General features: G+C 32.5%; 2 protein-coding genes across 2 annotated transcripts; both read right to left on the bottom strand.

The window, feature by feature from the left end:
* Positions 1 to 320: 320 nt before the first annotated feature.
* Positions 321 to 1,797, bottom strand: LOC121796902. Its single transcript, XM_042195670.1, has 2 exons — positions 994 to 1,797; positions 321 to 848 (listed from the first exon to the last, which is right to left on the bottom strand). The coding sequence occupies exons 1-2, from the start codon at positions 1,795 to 1,797 to the stop codon at positions 321 to 323; spliced, it is 1,332 nt and encodes a 443-aa protein (XP_042051604.1).
* Positions 1,798 to 4,676: 2,879 nt separating this feature from the next.
* On the bottom strand, positions 4,677 to 5,030 carry LOC121796901 (zinc finger protein 2-like). Its single transcript, XM_042195669.1, has one exon. The coding sequence runs from the start codon at positions 5,028 to 5,030 to the stop codon at positions 4,677 to 4,679; it is 354 nt and encodes a 117-aa protein (XP_042051603.1).
* Positions 5,031 to 22,171: the final 17,141 nt, after the last annotated feature.

Genomic DNA, 22,171 nt, shown 5'->3' with positions numbered 1-22,171 from the left:
TGTGAATTTGGTTGGTGATGGTGATGTTGTGAATTTGGTTGGTGATTTAGTGAATTTTGAATGTCATAGTTGCTGAATTTACAACCTTAACGTAAAATGCATCATTGTTGCACATTTACAATCTTTTAAAAACACAAAATGCATCATTGTTGCACAGTTACAACCTTTTAAAAACACAAAACGCATCATTATTGCATATTGACAGCCTATTCAAAACATAAAACACTAGTATGATATGTGCATTCATGTATATTCACTAAATGCATCATTCATGCACATAGGCAGCCTATCCAAAAAACACAAAAGCTTCTTGTATACCTTCATAATCCTAAGGCTTGGGAAATCATCTCCAATCCCTGGTTGTTCCCTTGGTCCCTCAGATAAGCAATTGCTTGCATAGCCAGCTCCACTGAAACTTCTAGATTTATTGGAAGTTGATTTGTCCTCCTTAAATGTGCTTTCCCTATGTGGGGCTGCTTGTAGCTGTTATGACCCTGAACTTTCATAATTTCCATAAAAAAGCCTTGAATACTTAGGAAAACATTGTCCAAAGTCTGTGGCTGTAATTCATTGAATGATTTCTCAACTGCATTAACTAAATCATCCACATTATTGCATACAGTCTGAGTTTGCAGTGATTGTATTGCTCTGAACCAACCCAAATCATTGACATTAGTGTCAGGTGAGTTAGGTGGTTGTTGCACAAGTGATATTGAGAAACCACTTTGTTGTGCAGTTTCTTTGAAAGCTCGATCATTGTCTTTGATGTGTGGTCTTGCGTTGTCTTGTTGTATCTTGAGAACTTTAGTTGCCCCATCTGGCCACTTGGCTATGATGGCAGGCAATATCTGTTCCCAACAATGTGCCATGCATAAAATCATCATTTGCACAACATTACAAATTCATTAACAGTGTATCATGAGAAGGTAGGTACACTCGTATGTAATGGCTGATGTGCATAAATAAATTGCATTAAAGAGATGCAAACATTACCTTATTGATCAAGCAATCCCTCGTCACATCTTGTGTGATACTCTCTATGGGTTTTGTCTCCAGAGTGTCTGCCTTTCTGTTTTTACTTGACCTTTTGGCTGGAACTTGTTTGGTAAAAGGAAAAATTCCAATTTTTCCATCAAACAAGACTTCACCATTAATACCAAACAATGGCCTACAAACTGCATACATGAACATTATTTTTGGTATGAACTGCTTATTTTTACATGTTCTATGAGGTTCTTGCTCTCCTGGAGCAAGATAGAATCTTTGAGCTCCTTTAGTCATGTAGAACCACTTTTCATCAATATGTATGGTGTTGTACATGTTCCTGAACCTGATCTTGTTCAAGATTCTATCTAGTTCTAAAGATTCAACTGTGAATCTCAGTCGCAACAACTTGTTTGCAGCTGTTAGGTTGGGCTTAATGGCTGATGTGTGTGGCCTAATTAGGCCAGCCTTAACCCACCTCCAAACAGTTGCTTTTGAACAACCTAAACCGGCTGCCACACTTAAGAGGTTGCACCTTTTTGAGAAATGCATACTCTTGAGTACCTCAACATCCAGATGCAACTTTTTGGGGTAAGGCCTCACTTTTTTTATACTTACCAATTGCATTGATTCTCCTCTTTGTTGTTGTTTCTTTGCAGCATTCCACCACCTTGTACAGGTTTGCCGGGAGATTTTGAATTTGAGCTGTGCCGCCTTAAGTGTGCCACGAGGAGGTACACTGCCCACGCACCTTCCGATGATGAATTGAACCACTTGGTTCTTGAATTCTGAGGAGTACTCCTGATGCCCCATTATGAGCATTCAAGACACTTCAGCTGTTAAAGAGAGCATTTACTCCATTTGGTGGTTGAGATTTTTAATGTTTAAAGGCATGGGAGGACTTATTTGCCACTTTTAGTTAATTGAAATGTTAGCGCCAGAATGTTTTGAAATTTTTTTGTAAAGTTCCTTTCTTGAATTTTGAAATGTTACAGCGGCCAACATTTGAGTTAATAAAAAAAGACTTTTCATTCTACTCAAGTCTATGTATGGTAGGCTCTCTCTCTTAAACTCAGAATTATTTTTTAATATGTGGATAATTAACAAATGAATAAATAATTTATGAAATGAAATTTGGACGCACAATTTTTTTTCTAGTTTAAATAAAAGGTTCAAATCAAAATTGAAATTCAAATTTAGAAAGTCCAACTACTTCATCTACTTTATTATCGATCCACTTAATCCACAAAATATCCCTTTCTTAGACTCCGTGCCTAAAAGTTCCGCCTCAACTATGGCGAAGCGGAGGGAGTACTTGTTAAGGAATACTACTGTTGTTTTTTCTATTTACAAGGTTGGGTGTGCATTTTCAAATTGTCAATTTTTGGGGCCATTTTAGATCCAACATTGATATTGCCCAATTTAAAACTTACTATGAATAAGGAAATAACTATTTTAATTTATGTAAATAAAAAAAATCTAAAATTACATTTTATATTGTTGGAATCGTGACCGGTCAAAGGGTTTTGACCACGTCGTTGATGTGACGGAACATTTAATTTATGAAATTAAATGATATATGATCGATCTACATACGATGTAGATGATATTGTTATTTTTATTTCCTATAAACCGATTCCCGACGAGTGAGATATAATGGATTAAAGTTAGTCACAAAAATGGAAAAAGTTAGTTTGACTAAACTGATTCCCGCATGCTGTGTGCTTTGAACTTGGATATTAACAATTGGTCTTTGGGTTGTTCTTTGGGCTTGACGCTTGGGCTTTATCCTAGCCCAACCCAATCTTTTTAGACCACACGTGACACAACAAAACAAACGTGACTGGAACTTGATGATGTCCACGTCGTGATCGAACCCAGACGTGAGGCGTGTAGATACGCCTCGTCCAGGATCAGAGTCCAGCTCCCGTAATGGTTTGTAACCCTCGGCGGTTACAGTTAAACCATCATGACAAACATAATGATTGTTGACTCCAGCAGCTCCCAATGCAGTGGACTAGGCCTATAAATAGGTAGTCACTACATGCATTTCAAACACACCAAGTATCTCTGCACTCATAGCATTGCATAGCTCTCTCTGCATAGTTTTATGTCGAGATCTGTCCCCGCCTTCATCCAGTTCGTCAGAGCTTGTTCTGTCTGCGGTGCTGCAACTAACAAGACATAGCCGTTTTATCTTTGGAGACAACACACCAACCCGAGAGTGCTACTGGGGCGTATCTCGTCTTGCGGAAATAGGACTCCTCGACTTGGCGTATTCTCTTTTACAGTTTTGTTGTTTCTTTACTAGTTCAGTTTGTTATAATTTTTCTCCGTTCATCTTTTGGATTGTATTATACTTATCTCAGTTTTTTAACCATATATATATATATATAGACCATCATAATCAGTTCATACAATGAGTCCAAAACAAAGAAAAATCAAATGTTAGAAATACGAGAAAAATCTCAATTGTGTGTATCAGTATCTAAACTACTACAAATCTAAAATTATTATACTAATGTAAACGAAAATTACAATGAAAACAGTACAACACACCAAATTGTAAATAGAGTCGCGAAAAATTCTCTTTCCGCCAGACTAGTTCCACTTGATTAGTTCTCTTCAATTGATGTATTGTCCCAAATAATAAATCAACAAGCTCCTAGTATGTAGAAGCACCTCAAACCTACTAAGCACTAGAGATTTTAATATAGTTTCGAGAACTTAGAGCAAACAAATTACTAAATTAATGCACAAATTTTATGCATGTAGAACAGATATAAAGAACTTGACAGAAACTTATCTTGTGGTGTGTTTCCATTGTTTTAAACTCTAGACTATTAATAGTTTTTTAGACTATTCAATTTAGAAGATTATATCTCATGAGTAAATATGTACTATAATTGTATATGTTTGGTTCATGAGATTGAACCTCACAAGTTTATTTTAGATAGATAATCATGTGATAATTAGTCATAACTATCTTCACTTATTAAAATAATCTCACAACTTAATTTTAGATAGAATATCAGATGCTAATTAGTTATGCCAATTGAACGACACCTTAAAAGATGACTTCAAGGGCGCCACAACCAATGACATCTCATGAAGAGGTGATTGATTTCTAAAGATATATGTAAAGCCAATGGCCTCTAGAAGAAGAAATTCCAAAAGCCTTACTTCAGTTATCGTTTAATGTACATAATTACTTAAAGTTTCAACAACCCCCTTTTGATTTGAACCCTACAATCTTCAATCAATATAAAGAAACATCACGGTTCTTAAATCCCTTTTCTAATTGCCACAGTTATTAACTTAGAATTATATTTCATCGATCTGTTTCTTAACAAATCCATTAACTAAAATTTGTTACATCACGGTCCTTAAATCCCATTTTTCATTTGACATTAACCAAATTAAATTTATGCACGCACAAATACTACAAACTACCCTACAAAGTATGATAAATTAACGTTGAGCATCAGCATATCAACTATTTATCCCCCTCTCCTAAAAAAGCTAAAATAACCATTAATTAGTCGTTTTTTGATATGAAAAAACAAAGATTTAAAAGTAAGCACAATTTTCACGGCATGGATAATAAAATCTAATTAAACCATACAAATAATTAAAGATGAAGCCTTCCAAATCCCAGAAATCAACATCTAATTAAAAGATAGCAAAACTCATCAAAGCCTCAAAGACAAATCAAGATGGCAGAGTTCTTCTTGATGATGATCAACCCCTTCATTAATCCAGCCAATATTGCCATAGCCCGAGCCAGCCCGATGGGTTGAGCCCGAATCCGGCATGCTAAGCTCCCTGCTCTTCTTCGCGAGGGTCCTCTCCAGTTTGTGAGCATTTTGGTGGCCGCCGAGCGCCTGAGAGCTGTAGAATTTCCTCCGGCAGTAGTTGCACGAAAACACGCGCTGATCCGCCGGGCTGAGCGGCGGCGAAGCAAGCCGGGTCCAGAGGCAGATTTTCAGCCCGCTCCTCCTCGATGATAAGCTTAAATTGAGGGAGGTATTGCCTTCATAATTCATGCTTGCTATTTTTTTTTTGTATGGAAGTTTGTTGCTTGTATAGAGTGACAGAGGAAGATATTGGACAAATTACTCACTTATATACTTAGAAACTCACGCAGAGATACACGCAGTGAGGGTGAATGAGTAGAATTTCAATTAATTAAGTATATGCCGCCTCCAATAAAGGCGGCAAGAGAGCACCTTGTCGGTTTATAAATTAATATTTTGAGTAGAAATATTTATGATTGGGTTGATATTTTAGACTGAACTACAATAATAGTCCCTGATCTTGTTGAAAAATATACTAATATTCCGTAAAATATTTTTATAGCCTATTTGGTCCCTAAAAATTACATTTTTGGTACCTATCGGTCTTTTATACCCCTCTGCATTTGAAAAATCTTCTGAATGCCATGTAGGGCATTTTCGGTATCTGAAAATTACAATTTTGGCACCTCTTCAATCATGCAATTATTTTGGACATACATAAAAGCACCTTTTACAACAAAATATTTTCTTTTGAATTAATTCACTTGAATTTTTTAAATAATTACTTGAATAATGTATAGATTAAGTTTTATAATTAAAAAATTACTATAGTTCAGTTTAATATTTTTAGTAAAAAAATGTTACTTGCAAAAATTCGCTTTAATTTATGTTAGATATAATTCACTTAAATTTTAATTATTATATTTAAAAAATATTCTTCACTATACTATATTTTAATTAACTTAATTAAAATATTTATTTTTTACTTAAGTATAGTAACATTTAAATATTTAAGTAACATTTTTAAATAAAAAATTACTATAATTCACTATAATATTTTTTCTTCTCAAATTTTAAAAATTTTAGTAAAATTTTTAAGTAAAAATAAATCCCACAGAGAATTTTCTATAATTCACTTTAATATTTATATTTACAAAATTTTACTATTAAATATAATATTTTATTTGCAAATATATAGATTAATCCATATAAAAAATAATATTTAATTTTAAAAATAAATAAAGCATAATTAAAACATATGGTTTCTTATTTAAAATTTTGAAATCATAAAGCATCAAATATTATTTAAATGAAAGTATAATTGAGTTTATAAAAGAAAAAGGCGATGGAAGAAAAAATGAAAAAAATTAAAAGGAGAGTAGAAAGGTCCAAAATGCCCTAAAACTTTAAATATTCACACTAGTGGTGCCTAAGGTTATTTTAGTCTTATCGTACCAAAAATGATATAAAAAATTTTTAGGGACCACTGGTGCATTTTTTTGATAAGATCAAGTATTATTAGTGTACTTCACTCTATATTTTATGTATAAGAGTAGTGGTATTATAGAGGGTGAGAGTATGCGTTTGGTTTAGGGTAAAATTGGGATGTGGACATAATTGAAGTGGGAGAACTGTCACTCATTTTTCTAATTTAAGTACAAGATGGGGATTGAAGATGAGACTTCTTGACTATATCATTAACGTGATGTAATAATACAGTCTTTCTTCAAAAGAAACAAACAACGTCGATTGCACTAACTGATCAACTCATATCACTTTTCATTAACAAGTTTCCCATTTTTTCAGACTACTACTTTTACTTTCATTTTGTTTCCTACACTAGACATGACATCTCTTAAAAAATATGCACCTTCGTGTCCCCATTAGTTGTCTCGTGTCTGATCACGTTTTAAAAAATTATTTAATTTTGTATATCAATAAAATATGAGATCTATTTATTAAAAATTATAAAAATTAAATAAAACATTTACTAGGGACCGAATGAAGAAAGAAATATGAGACATTTAATGAGAACCACAAATAGTATATATCTATGTGTTTTTTCCGATAGTTCTATTTCTTAATCTTTCTGACTTGCTCCTACGAAACTAAGGTCGAAAAAATTGAAAAAATCATTTATTCACAACCATTGATGAAGGATTCCTTGAAAAGTTAAGGATTAGCAATATTTTTTAGAAATCGAATGTCTTCAGTCTTGTACTTACGCGAGGAAGTTGATTAAAAAAGAAAGAAGATGAGTTCTTCGCAAGCAACTTGGGTACAGTGGCAGACACAAGGCAATAGGGGTATACGCCCCTACCATATTTCTATATTAATTATTTTTCTTTAATAATGATGTGAAATTTATGTAAATTTTATGCAAATTATTGTATAAAAATCTCAATTAATAATTAAAATTATCTAAAAATATATCTGTAATAAAATTTTGAATATAGTTTATATCATTTTTTCTCTGCATCCACCCTTTACTTAGATAAATACTACTACTATGGATGTTATACGTAATCCATGATGCTGAAGACGATTGTTCGATGCTTCTGGTCTTAAATCCAATTTCAATTAAGGATTCATCCTAGCTGCAAGGGACATAATCTGACAAAATGATTTTCCAATATCTCCATTTTTATGTACTACTATATCCATTTAAAAAAAAAATCCGTGTATTAGTCCCAATCTTCATTCCGTACATTCATTATAGCCCACATTATAATAAATCAAATAATAAAATTGTGGATGCAGTGTTAAATGACATACTTTATGCATGATTTCGGTGACTGTAACATTGAACAATAATAAACAATCAAAATTCACATTTAGTTTAGGTTTTTATCAAACAAATTAGATAACTCAGACTTCGACCATTTAATTACAAATATAATCATGGTAAAACACCAATAAATTTCATGTAATAAATTGATAATAATAATCCTAAGAATTAATTAATTGTTGAAGTAGTAAGTTTTAAAACTGAGAGAAACAGTCTGCTAATTAGAAGCCCATTACATGCTACAGAAGTGGCACTTAAAATATTCAGAGACAGAAATGGGCTTCACTGAATTGGCATAACATGGATTATTTTATTAATTTTCTATAATTTGCGGCCTAATTTATTATCAAGGATCTTAAAAATCTTGAATTGTCGGCAATAATTACGGCGATTAATGTGTGTTGTTAATTACAGACACAACATAATAATCATGTAGGAATGTATCTAGTCCTAATATACCCAAACAACACTAACTCCCCTTAGAAAATTGCACCATGGTTCAATAATTCTCTAGCATGTCTTCTTCTTGCACTTGGACAAGCCTACAGTAATGAGAAAGCATACCTGCATCAAAGTTTGGGATCATCAAACTTTAATAATTAGATCCCACTTGGCAACACGTACCAGTATTATGGGTTTACACAGAACATCAATTGCAGTTGAAGACACCAAGAAAAATAACGTTTGGGTGTAAATGAATTGATGGTAATTACATTATACATACAAATTTTTCATTAATATTTCAATTTAGTACAAAAAATTATAAGTTAACATATATTATATAAAAAATTTGATTAGTGTTTCAAATTAGTAATTCCGTGTAATATCATTAACCCAGTACATTTTTTTCTACTTTTGTTCCTCTCACTCCAAAATTATGCATTGAAAAACATGATACTATTTCTTTAAATAATACCTCATGTGTTGCATATAGGCATTTTATCAAGCAATGAATTCACATGTAATTTTAAGCTAATATTTGTAGCTAATTTTGAAGCAATAGGATTGAAAAATAAGAAAAAATAATGGTGGTAGTGATTTTAGATGAAATAAAAACTAGTCAAATTTTTAGTAGCTAACTTAAAACTTTTTGTATTAAATTAAAATATTTGTGAAATATTTTGTATATATGGTGCAATTACTCCTATAAATTGACGTATAAGTCTATAAAAAATCTCCTTTTACTATTTTAGTCCATCTCAGAAAATGAAACTTTTCGACTGCGATGTTATACTACTAATAAAATGAATCTCTACTATTTTTTTCCTTTTTCTTTTATACTTTTTTAATTTCGCATTAAAATTGTTAACGTCCGAAAATCCATATATTTATGGGAAGACGGGAGTAAATATTTAGAGAGAATCGAGAAGGCAATAACTGAGCTTCGGAAAACGCGAGGTCTGTTTGAGAGGAATGGAGTTGTAAATTTTATAGGAAATTTCCTAAAAGCTAAAGGAGGTCTTGCAGAGAACATGTCTTATTTGCTGTCGAGGATCATACTTCGTTAGTAGTATTAATTTATTTTTATGGCTTGTGGAAAGGGCACAGTCTGACTACGCCATATCTTGTTCATTTCAATGCTTTGATAACACGTGGATAGTCAAGATCATCATCGAACATTTGATTGATTTGAGTGTGTCTTTTATGAATAAATCGATTTGTTAATTAACTTATAATCATCATTTCAACAGTACTATTTAAATGCATTCAAGTCAACTGTAATAGTAATAATTTCATAAATAGAGTCAAGGTCGCTACTCATAATCATAGGGTGTTAAAATAAATTGTAGAGCTCTATGAAAAAGTTTCATGTATTAATGCTTTGACTTATATAAAAAGCATTTTTATTAGAGACAAATTTTTATTAATGATAAAATCGATTACACAAATTTAAAGGCAAGTGTAAGCAATACTTATACACGAATTTTTCAAATATCAATACTAGTATATACTCCCTTCCGTTCCATAGTAATAGAGACATTTAATTTTCTGCACTCATTTTGAAAAAATAATATTAAATAGTTAAAATGGAGAGTAAGAGAGAGAATAATGTAGAGAAGAGTCTTATCTACAATATTCTCTCTTTTACTTTACTTTTTCTCCACTTTAACTATTTATAATTACTTTTTCAAAATGAGTTTGCAAAATAAAATGCCCCTATTACTGTGGAACGGAGGGGGTAATATGTTAAGCGAACTTGTTTGTATGAGAGCATAATACTCCAAAATTTACTATTTTCATATTTCTATATAAATACTTTGAATTTCCTTTGAGTCAGTGACATAACCAAAAATTTAAATAAGACTGACTTTTTTTTTATAATAAATTTAGTATATCCAATTTTACATATAACGTTTTCGCAAAAATGAAACGTGTTAAAACATATCCCAAAACTTCAGGACACTTTTTTAGTATGAACAAAATTTTAATTGAGATATTACCTTCAACATATTATAAGAAATAGAATTTATTTATCATTTTTATTAGTGAGAAATTTTCATTCAAAGATTGTAATCAACATAATAAAATGTACACTAGCATATAGGAGCAGCACTCATTAGACAATTAATATAACAAATAGAAAAAAAAGAAAAAAATAAACAATAAAAGATAAAGACAATGCAACTTAATAATAAACATAATCAATACATGAACCGAATTCACCGATGTTATGAATTACTCCCTCCGTCCTTCAAATATTGTCTCACTTTGACCCGACACAAGTTTTAAGAAATGTAATGAAAAGTGAGTTAAAAAGTTAGTGGAATGTGAATCCTATTTTTATATATTAGTTTTATACTTCACCCGTTCCATAAAAGATGTCACACTTGTAGGATGACACGAAATTTTAGGAGGTTTTGTTTTGTGTATAAAGTGGAGAGAGAAAATATAATTTTTTTATTAATGTGAGAGAAAACTTTTTCTAAAAATGGAAATGTTACATTTTTAGTGGGACAAACTAAAAAGGAAAGTATGACATCTTTTATGGGACGAGGAGAGTAATAAAACGTGAGTAGGAATGAGTTAGTAGAATATGAGATCCACTACCAAAAATGAAAAAGTGAAATGAGACAAATTTTGTGTGACGAACGGAAATAGAAAAATGGGACAAACTTTCAGGGACAGAGGGAATAATAAATTGACACACAGTAATATATTACTACAACTAAGGGTATCCACTATAAGGCGGACACCCAAATAGCCCCGTCCCAATTTTTGTCCATAGCCCCAGTTTTTTTGTCCACAGCCCCAAATTTTTGTTTCCGCCGCTATGGTGGATACCAATAGCCCCAAAATTTTTATTTTAATGTTTCAAGCAATTATGAATAAATTTATCGGACAATACGTAATTAGAAGAAAACTACTATACGTGAAGAAATTAAAATTAAAATACAAATTTTCGTCGTATTAAAGTACAGGAAAAATTATACAACGAAAATTTAATCTAGTGCAAATAATTAATGGAATGGGGTGTATTTATAGGTGAATTAAATTGAATTAAAAAAAATATCCGCCGCCTACCGCCGTGCCGGGCACCGCTCCAATATAGGAGCCCCGCCTATCCACCGCGTCCTCGTCCCGGAGTCGCCGCATGCCCGTCCGCAGCCTACCGCGCCCACACTCCTCGTCCGCCCCGGGGGCGGACTTCACCTCCACTATAACCGCCCCGAGATCGCCCCGGCGGGGGCTATAGCCGCGGCTATACCATAGTGGACACTCTAAGAACATCTCCAATGAGAGAAAGTATATAGAAAAGGTATATAGAAAACGTATATCATGTATTTACCTTCTTAAAAAGTGAAATATAACCTTCTAAGATGTTACATATTCCAAAGGAAAAAGATATATGGAAAGGTAAATAATTTTTTAAGAATAAAATAATAATACAAAATGCATTAAAAAACATAAAGTGTAATACATTCTCAAATACCTTTTCCCTTGGAGAATGATTTTTCATGAAAAGAAGACAAATATGGTGGTTATAAGATTTTACCTCTCCATTGATGGGGAGGTAAAGATATCTCTTCAAAATGGGAAAATGTATAATACATTCTCAAATACCTTTCCCCTTGGAGAATGATTTTTCATGAAAAAGGTAAATATGTTAGTTATACTAGTTTACCTTTCCATTTACCTCTCCCCTTGGAGATACTCTAATAGATGAATTGGGATTAAGAATTGATATAAATTTGTAGGAAAATTATTGGGAAAAAAGTAAATACATGGCTTAGACCATCTCCAATGCTACACTAAAACTTAAAATGAGATAGGTAATTAGCTCTAATAGTATTCTAAAATCAATCCATTTTTTATTTTTGAATGAAAAATATATATTTTAAAGTTTACACTAAACCAAAATAAAAACCTTCTTCAAATTTTATGAATAAAAAAAATATAATATAAAAAATATTCTTTGAAGTTTGAGTTTAGTTCTATGGTGATGCTCTTGTAGTATTGGTTGATAGCTTGATTCAATTTAGAGTAAATAGGTAAATATTAGTGGGTCGTATTATACTGTAAATGTTTTCAGCCTAACAACTAAAATTAAGAATAGAAATTGTTCATCTTCTTCATTTAGAATACACCAGCTTCGAACCCAAGGGATATGGTCATGGTCAAGTGATCAAAGTGTAACATCCATGACCAAAAAAAAACATGCATTATTTATATATATATATATATATATATATATATATATATATATATATATATATATATTTGCATATTTTATTATCACTCAAATTCTAAATGTATTATATGGATATTATGAAAAGTAGTACTCCATCCGTCCCATAGTAATAGATCATATTTCATTTTTCGTCCGTTCCATAGAAATAGTCCATATCCATTTATGACAACCTTTTTCTCCTTCACTTTTACTTTATCATTTATGGGCCCCACTATCCACTACACAATTTCAACTACTTTTTCTCATTCTCTCTTATTTTACCAATTCTATATTAAAACCCTTGTCAACCCCAAATGACCTATTTCTATGGAACGCAGGAAGTATTTACTAAATTTTGGGATGTCAATATAGCTTAGAATTAGAAGTTATAAAGAGTAACTAATAATAGTATTTAAAAATTATTTAAATACTCTTAAATCATGCGTTGGCATGAGAAGTATATCTATATAAGGGTGTGATAAACTACAAACCCTCTATAATACAAACTATACAAACTTTAATCCTACTCACTTAATACAATTAATCAATAGTTAATATAAGAGATTTTTCTAATGTCAACATTTCCTACAATCTGTACACTCCGTTGACATCGAACAATCAGAATTTGTACACCCCCGTTGACATAATTTGTACACCCTGTTGACATCAGCCCTCGTTGACAGAATTTGTACACTCCGTTGACATCAGCCCCCTCGTTGACAGAGTTTGTACACTCCGTTGACATCAGCCCCTGTTGACATCAGCCCCGGTTGACAGAATTTGTACACTCCGTTGACATCAGTTTGTATAATTTGTATTATAGAGAGTTTGTATTTGATCACACCTCTATATATATATATATAATAATATAAGGGTTTGCTAAGGTCCTTCGCTGCTTTTCAGTCCAATGTTCTTTTTAATCACAACCCTTGGATCCTTGAATTGGATGGTTGTTATGATCTGCATTATTTGACGAAAAATTTGCATTATTAGTCGGTGTGCATTATTCAACTAAAAATCTGCATTATTACACTATAATGGTGCATTATTAGTCGGGGTGCATTATTCAACTGAAAATATGCATTATTAAATGACATGTGGCATCAATCTAACCGTCGGATGACAAAATCGTGGGGCTAAGATTAAAAAGAACAATAGAACAAAAGATATAAAAAGGAAATGAATACATCATATATATATATATATATATATATATATAGGAGTGATCATATGATAACCCCTAAATATCGTAATAACCCTATAACCAAATCTGGACCACACATATTTCTAATCATGCGGTTGAGATTCAAACTTAGATTTACTTCATAAAAAAAAGCGCTGGGGTAAAACTGTCATTTCCCTCATTTAATTTCTGAATTTCGCCAAATATCACATAAAATGATAAAATGATAGGTTTATTGCATAGAATGATAGTTTTGAGATTCAAACTTAGATTTACTTTATAAAAAAAAGAGCGGGAGTAAAACTGTCATTTCCCTCATTTAATTTCTGAATTTCGCCAAATATCACGTAAAATGATAAAATGATATGTTTATTGCATAGAATGATAGTTTTGCCGGATAGAATGATACTCCGAGTTCATAAAATGATACTTTTGACTAACTGATAAAATGATAGGTTTATTGCATAGAATGATAGTTTTGACAGATAGAATGATACTCTGAGTTGATAAAATGATTCTTTTGACTGACTAATAAAATGATAAAATGATAAAATGATAGGTTTATTGCATAGAATGATAGTTTTGCCGGATAGAATGATACTCTGAGTTGATAAATGATACTTTTGACTGACTGATAAAATGATACTCCCCTCGTCCCATTAAATATGCAACATTTGCTTTTCGGCACGGGATTTTATGTAGTGTTGTTTTGTGAGTTAATGAAGAGAGAGTAAAGTAAGAGAGAAGAAAAAGTAGAGAGAGTAGTGTTTCCATTTTTAGAAACGTTTCATTTTTAATGGGACGGACTAAAAAGGAAAACGTTTCATTTCTAATGGGACAGAGGGAGTATATGTTAGGTTTATTGCATAGAATGATAGTTTTTCCGGATAGAATGATACTCTGAGTTGATAAAATGATACTTTTAGCATATAAATGTTAGGTTTACTACATAAAATGATAGTTTTGCCGGATAGAATGATACTTTCAGCCGATAGAATGATAGTTTTGCCGGGTAGAATGATACTTTCAGTCGATAGAATGATAGGTATTTTTGGTGTATAAAATGACATTTTTGTTTAATAAAATGATACTTTTACCTGATAAAATGATAATCTAAGCGGATAAAATGACAGTAACCTTATAAAAATGATACTCTGAGTTGATAAAATGATATGTTTATTGCTTTGTAGGTTTGTATATTATTTATTGTGCCGATTATATTAGGTTTATTGCATAGAATAATAGTTTTGCCGGATAGAATGATACTCTGAGTTGATAAAATGATACTTTTGACTGACTGATAAAATGATAATAAGATATATGTTAGGTTTATTGCATAGAATAATAGTTTTGCCGGATAGAATGATACTCTGAGTTGATAAAATGATACTTTTGACTGACTGATAAAATGATAAAATGATAGGTTTATTGCATAGAATGATAGTTTTGCCGGATAGAATGATACTCTAAGATGATAAAATGATACTTTTGACTGACTGATAAAATGATAAAATGATATATGTTAGGTTTATTGCATAGAATGATAGTTTTACCGGATAGAATGATACTCTGAGTTGATAAAATGATACTTTTGACTGACTGATAAAATGATATATGTTAAGTTTATTGCATAGAATGATAGTTTTGCCGAATAGAATGATACTCTGAGTTGATAAAATGATACTTTTGACTGACTGATAAAATGATAAAATGATAAAATGATATATGTTAGGTTTATTGGATAGAATGATAGTTTTGCCGGAAAGAATGATACTCTGAGTTGATAAAATGATACTTTTGACTGACTGATAAAATAATAAAATGAGCGAAATTCAGAAATTAAATGAGCGAAATTTGGATACGTAAATTTTATCATGAGCGAAATGACATATTTACCCCCGCGCTTTTTTTTATGAAGTAAATCTAAGTTTGAATCTAGACCACGTGATTTTAAAAATGTGTGGTCTAGATTTAGTTATAGGGTTATTACGGAAATTGGGGTTATCATTATAATGCACCCCTATATATATATAGGGTCCTATTAGGTTGAGATTTTTTAGCTTAATTGAGAATTGAGATACATTTTCAGCCACACGTCCACAACATTTTTGAAATGTCAATTGCAAGTAGATTATGTCAACTAGGGGTATTATCGTCAATAGCTTGCACATCAAATGTCAATAGTCTGCACATCAAATGTCAACAACTTATAGTTGACATTATATGTGTATAGTTGACATAAATTGTATACGTAGTTGAGATGGATTGTACACATAGTTGACATTATATGTGTGTAGTTGACATGAATTATATGTGTGTAGTTGACATTATATGTGTGTAGTTGACATGAATTGTATATGTAGATGACAAAAAAAAATTTAAAAAAATTAAAAAAAAATGTTTGTTGAATAAAATGTACCATGAAATTACCATTCTGCCCTTTCCTAATTAATTTATCTAAAAATATTTTTCATGTGGCAAATTCTGGACCACTCATTTAATAAAAATGAGTGGCTGATAATGTATCTCAATTCTCAATTAGGCTTAAAAATCTCAATTGATCAGAACCCTATATATATATATATATATATATATATATATATATATATATATATATATAGGGGAGCGTTATTCTCCTTTTCACATCTTAGATCCTTTTTCCTTCTTAATATTACGCGTTAGATCTAAGGCATCAACGGATCAGATTGATTCTATAAAACTGGTTCCGTGTTGCATTATAGAAGGTGGTTGTATGCATTACAGGGTTATTATTGACATTTGACGGAAAAGTAACTGCCACATTTTGGTATCTGCGAATAATGCACCACATGGTCACGAGTAATGCATATAATTGACTATATAATGCACAATATGTGAACTGTAATGCATACGAATAAGATGTACCATGTTATGATGTTTGGACACACGTTTCTTGTTTCCCCTAAGGGTTTAATAAGCATAGGGGATAGGGTATAGTACGTAGACACGTATGTAATCTTCACATGGTAAAGAGTAATGGATATAATTGACTATATAATGCACAATTTGTGAACTGCAATGCATACGAACAAGATGTGCTGTGTTATGATGTTTGACACACGTTTCTTATTTCCCCTAAGGGTTTAATAAGCTTAGGGGCTAGGGTATAGTACGTACGCATTAATAACAAATTATAAAACGATACGAATAATTCATCAAATTGTCACGAGTAATGGATGTTATTAACTATATAATGCACAATATGTGAACTGCAATGCATACGAATAAGATGTACCATGTTATGATGTTTGACACACGTTTCTTGTTTCCCCTAAGGGTTTAATAAGCTTAGGGGCTAGGGTATAGTATGTAGACATTACTAACAAATTGTTGTTATTGGAATATACGTATGTGCATTATTTGGTTTAGGTAGTGCATTATGTAGCTGTTAATTGTCATTATCTCAGTATATTATGCATTATTAGAGGTATTGTGTATATGGGTTAATCAACGGATTGAAGATTACATACGTGCATTTAGTAATGTCTACGTACTATACCCTAGCCCCTAAGCTTATTAAACCCTTAGGGGAAACAAGAAACGTGTGTCAAACATCATAACATGGTACATCTTGTTCGTATGCATTGCAGTTCACATATTGTGCATTATATAGTCAATTATATCCATTACTCGTTACCATGTGAAGATTACATACATGTCTACGTACTATACCCTAGCCCCTAAGCTTATTAAACCCTTAGGGGAAACAAGAAACGTGTGTCAAACATCATAACACAGCACATCTTGTTCGTATGCATTGCAGTTCACATATTGTGCATTATATAGGCAATTATATGCATTACTCGTGACCATGTGGTGCATTATTCGTAGCGGTTTCCAGCCATTATTAGATTACTATTGTACCCTCATAATGCACAAAATAGGACAAATAATGCAACACGGGATTAATTACCCAATGTTGATCTTGACCGTCCATTTCTCTAATCTAATGGCTGATATTAAGAAGGAAAAAGGAGGAAATATAGGAAAAGGAAATGAATACATCCCTACCCTATATATATATATATATATATATATATATAGGGTAGTGATCAAGATATAACTAATCTTAAGTGTATAACTAGAGAATAAATCACAGCCACACATCTTAATACTCCAAATTAATCCTTTGGCTTAGCTATTTTTACATGTTTTAAATAAAAAGTAATTAAGAAGGGCATTATTGGAAACTAAATTCAAGATGTGTTTTTCGTCTCAAGGTTTAGTTGTAATGGCCTTTGTTGTACTTCATCTTGGGTTTCAGCCTGCATTCGGATTTCATAGCACGAAAGCAGAGATGTGCATTGTTGCTCTTTATCACAGAGTGCGATGAGCTTGGAGAGCAGAGAGGCGAATTTGATGTTGCGATCGATGGAGAGGATCTTGGTCTCGCCTCCGATCTAGGAGAGATGGTTATCGTGCGGGCGCGGGTGAATCTTCCCGCCATAGCTGCACATAAACTTGACCTTATAATTAGGAGGTGGCTGATTCCCCTGCGAATCCTCCCACGGCGGCGGATTCTCGAAATCATCTCGCGAGAGCGCGGCGAGGAGTCGCCGGACTCGGGTAGGAGGAGTTGTACGAGTAGTTCTCCATAGGCGCAGCGATGGGTTCCAGAGAGGAAGCAGATTTAGATAGAGAGAGAGATGAGATTTGTTTACGCTTGTGAGAGGAGATTAGAGTAGAGTAGGTGATTAAGAGGAGGCATTTTATTTAGCTGAATGGTAGCTAACTAGTTTTGTACTGTTGCTATCCTCCAAAATGTTTGAGCTTTGGAGATTGAGTATTTTGGAAATTTTGGAAATTTTGAAAGATCTTAAAATTGGGATAACTCTATAAAATATGGATAAATTCCCACATCATAGCATGATTTTACTTCACTCTTATTTTCAAAACACATCACTCTTAACATGATTTTACTTCACTTCTGTTTACAAAACACATCACTCTTATTACGATTTTACTTCACTCTTGTTTACAAAACACATCACTCTTATTACGATTTTACTTCACTGTTATTTACAAAACACATCACTCTTATTATGATTTTACTTCATTCTTGTTTACAAAACACATCACTCTTAGCATGATTTTACTTCACTGTTATTTACAAAACACATCACTCTTATTATGATTTTACTTCACTCTTGTTTAGAAAACACATCACTCTTAGCATGATTTTAATTCACTCTTGTTTACAAAATACATCTCTCTTAGCATGATCTTACTTCACTTTTGTTTACAAAACACATCACCTTTATCATGATCTTACTTCACTTTTGTTTACAAAACACATCACTATTAGCATGATTTTACTTCACTCTTGTTTACAAAACACATCACTCTTAGCATGATTTTACTTCACTCTTGTTTACAAAACACATCACTCTTATTATGATTTTACTTCACTCTTGTTTACAAAACACATCACTCTTAGCATGATTTTACTTCACTCTTATTTAAAAAAACACACCACTCTTAGCATAATTTTATTTCACTATTGTTAACAAAACACATCACTATTAGAAATATTTAGATAGAAATTAAAGAGTATAAGAATAGATCGTCTATATATAATTATGAAAATGGCCGTTTTATATTTTTACTTTAATGGCAATAATTAAATTCATGAACATTTTACAATTTTTATAATTAAATGATTAACAGTGTTATAGTATTTGATTAAATCTTACAAATAAAATATAGGGAGCATCAAAATTTATTTAGTAATGTGATGTGGGCATGCAGATGAGGCTAATCCCATTCAACCAACAGATCGGCAACTTCGAGAACTCTCTCGACCAGCTGACAGTCAAATTCCCCTGCCGCGAAGCCTGTCTCGCCGACGGCTGCGAGGATCTCTCCTCCACCACCACTCTCGAGATGTTCAACAACTTCCTCCATGTCCTTGACCTCTTCCACCGCTCGGTCGAGGACATCCTACAGCAAGGCGACCCCGACTGCCTTCTTCACTTGCGCCGATCATCACAGGCGCGATCGGCATCCAGGGATCCTTCTGCTCTTATTTCCAACTTTTGTAAATGACTATTTTGCCCCAGCCTTATTATAGTGAACCAATTCAGCCCTTAATTTTCTTGATCATATGTTGAATGTCAGCCCTTGATTTTTTGATCTTGGGGCTATTATTTGTTCTCTAGTTATTTGGTTAAGAGGTGTTTGCTATAGATCGCTACCCTATATATATATATATATATATAGGGAGATGATCAAAATAAGTATGTGTTTAAATCCAGAAATGCAGACCAAATCTCAGCCCTAGGATTAAATGATCTAATGGTCAATAATTAACCAAAAACACGGAAGGTCATAATTAAGCAATTTTAGGTCATATTATAATATTTGGATTTAATGTCATACTAAGATCGTTTTAGGTCATGCTTTGTTAGCATGACCTACAAATTACCTAATTATGACCTAAAAGTGCCCTAATTATGATATTGTTCTGCGTTTCTGTATTTAAATCCAGTTTTGCATAGATCAAAACCCTATATATATATATATATATATATATAGTGTCCTGTTAGGTTGAGATTATTTAGCTAAATTGAGAAATGAGATGCAATATCAGCCACTAATCCACAAGATTAACTTAATGTCAACAGCTATCACATTATGTCAACACGGGGGTATAAGTGTCATTTCGTGTTTTAATGTGTCGGATTGTTGACATGGCTTGTATGTCTAGTTGACATGACTTATAATTGTTGTTGACATGGTTTCTATGTGCAGTTGACATGGTTGTACGTGTAATTGACATGGCTTGTAACACAGTTGACATGGCTTGTATGTGTAACGCCCCACTTTTCGAACCCTAATTTTCGAACCCTAAGACGAATGTATTTATTGCTTTGATTGCAGAAATTAAATGGCGAATTATTATGTGTTTGCTTATGTGACCTAATTTTGTTTTGACCGAGTCAAATTTGTTGATTCTATGACGTGGTTATGATTAATTGATGTGGAATGAAATATATTGCGGTGAATTATATTATTATGGGGAGTGAGATTTAATTAGTATCATAAATAATTACCTTGCCCTTTCATTGTGGAATTTTCGACCACTATTATTTTGAGGAGAGGAATTCTATTTTGTTGGATTTAATTATTTGATTGGGATAATTATCCAATTAAATCCAAAGCCTAATTACCCTATTTAATTCTTGATAAAAATCGGCCCCCACTATTATTCCTAAGGAGATTTCGAAATCTCCTAGCTTGTGGGAGAAGAAGTTATTCATTTATTCAATTGATCCCTTAATTATTTCTTTCCATGTTTTAATTGGAATATCCTAGCAAATCTTGCCTTATCTATTTTATTAAAGATTTGGAAATTATTCCTTGTGGGAGGAATATTTTTACACGCCTATTCCCTATATTTTATGGGAGGATTTTATTAATTTTTATGCTCCGTATTATTTTATTCTGCTCCGTGAAAATACCAAATAAAATCATGGGCTAATTTATTAGCCATGATTTTCGAAAATCCTCCTTATTTCTCCCTCAAATTAACGCCAATCATCCCTCCCCAAATCTCTCAAATCTTCATTTCAATTATTTCCCCAAATCTTGAATTTATTGGGGAATATTGTATTTTTCCAATTCTATAAATAAAATATCAAACCCAAAACCTAAACCTAGCCCCCAAAACTCACGCCCACTTCATTTCACACGCCCCTCCCCTTTTCATCTCCCCCCACACTTGTTCATCCATTCAACTCAAGATCCCATCGATTTTCCAAGAAATTGTTGAAGAACCAAGGTTTTAATTGCTTCCTACCGATTATTTCGTCCAAGAAAAGGTACATTCAAACCCATATTCTTCAATCCTCTCCATCTAGACTTTCTTTAACTCCCTCATGCATGTAGAGAGTGTAGGTAATGAAGATCTAAGGGTTTAATCGGTGGGAATGTGAAGTCATACGTGTGAGTGCGTTTTGATTGCAATTGCTTGTTGATTTATTGAACCCTCGGTGGTTGATGTGCGATTTCATGAAAATATGTGTTTAAGGACTCTTTTGAGCATGATTGTATATCAAAACCTTGAAAAGATTGATTTTGAATGAGTAGGGATAAACCCTAATTCGAATTGCTATCAGTACGAAAATCTGTGATTTCCGAACAGTGTGTTCTGATGTGTTTTTGACCAACCAAACGAACTCCGATTTGACCGATTCTTTTTCCTGTATAAACTTCGTGATGTCTTCTATATTGTGTGTAAATTTCGACCCTTTTGGTTAAACTATGAATTTATGGTGAATTTTTAAAGTTGACTGCGCGATCCTGCCAAAAACGTGTTTTCTCGACCAGTAGGTTACGCCTTTGGTTTGCCCGACTTAAAGGTGGTATTTTGACATGAAATTTAAACTGAATGTTATTTGATGAGTCTACTGCCTTGTCATAGAGTTTTAGCCCCATCGGAGGTCGGATGATTTTTAAATAATTTTTACAAAAAGGTTGCGCAGAGCTGCCAGATCTCTACTTTGGTTAAACAACTATATTTGTATGCTTGAATGACATACATGAGTTTACATATGTGATGAGGTGATGTGATATGCAAAGATGTGTGATATGGTGTGATTCCTATTGTTGATTGGGAAGGGGAATGATCTAGGACATGCATGATTTTAGTCCATGTTGATGACTAATTGGGAATACCTTATCTAAAGGTGAAAATTCGTGCGCTAAACGTG

This window comes from Salvia splendens, chromosome 3, assembly GCF_004379255.2.
Source record: "Salvia splendens isolate huo1 chromosome 3, SspV2, whole genome shotgun sequence".
Taxonomy (NCBI): Eukaryota; Viridiplantae; Streptophyta; class Magnoliopsida; order Lamiales; family Lamiaceae; genus Salvia; species Salvia splendens.
Note: the sequence above shows the minus strand (reverse complement) of the source record. Positions and strands in the feature narration are given on the sequence as shown.

Excerpts from the sequence above, each read along its gene's own strand:
- LOC121796902 (XM_042195670.1), bottom strand. The coding sequence starts at position 1,797 with ATGGGGCATCAGGAGTACTCCTCAGAATTCAAGAACCAAGTGGTTCAA. Across the intron at positions 849-993 it reads GGGATTGCTTGATCAATAAG|ATATTGCCTGCCATCATAGC; the intron begins GTAATGTTTGCA and ends TGTTGGGAACAG.
- LOC121796901 (XM_042195669.1), bottom strand. The coding sequence starts at position 5,030 with ATGAATTATGAAGGCAATACCTCCCTCAATTTAAGCTTATCATCGAGG.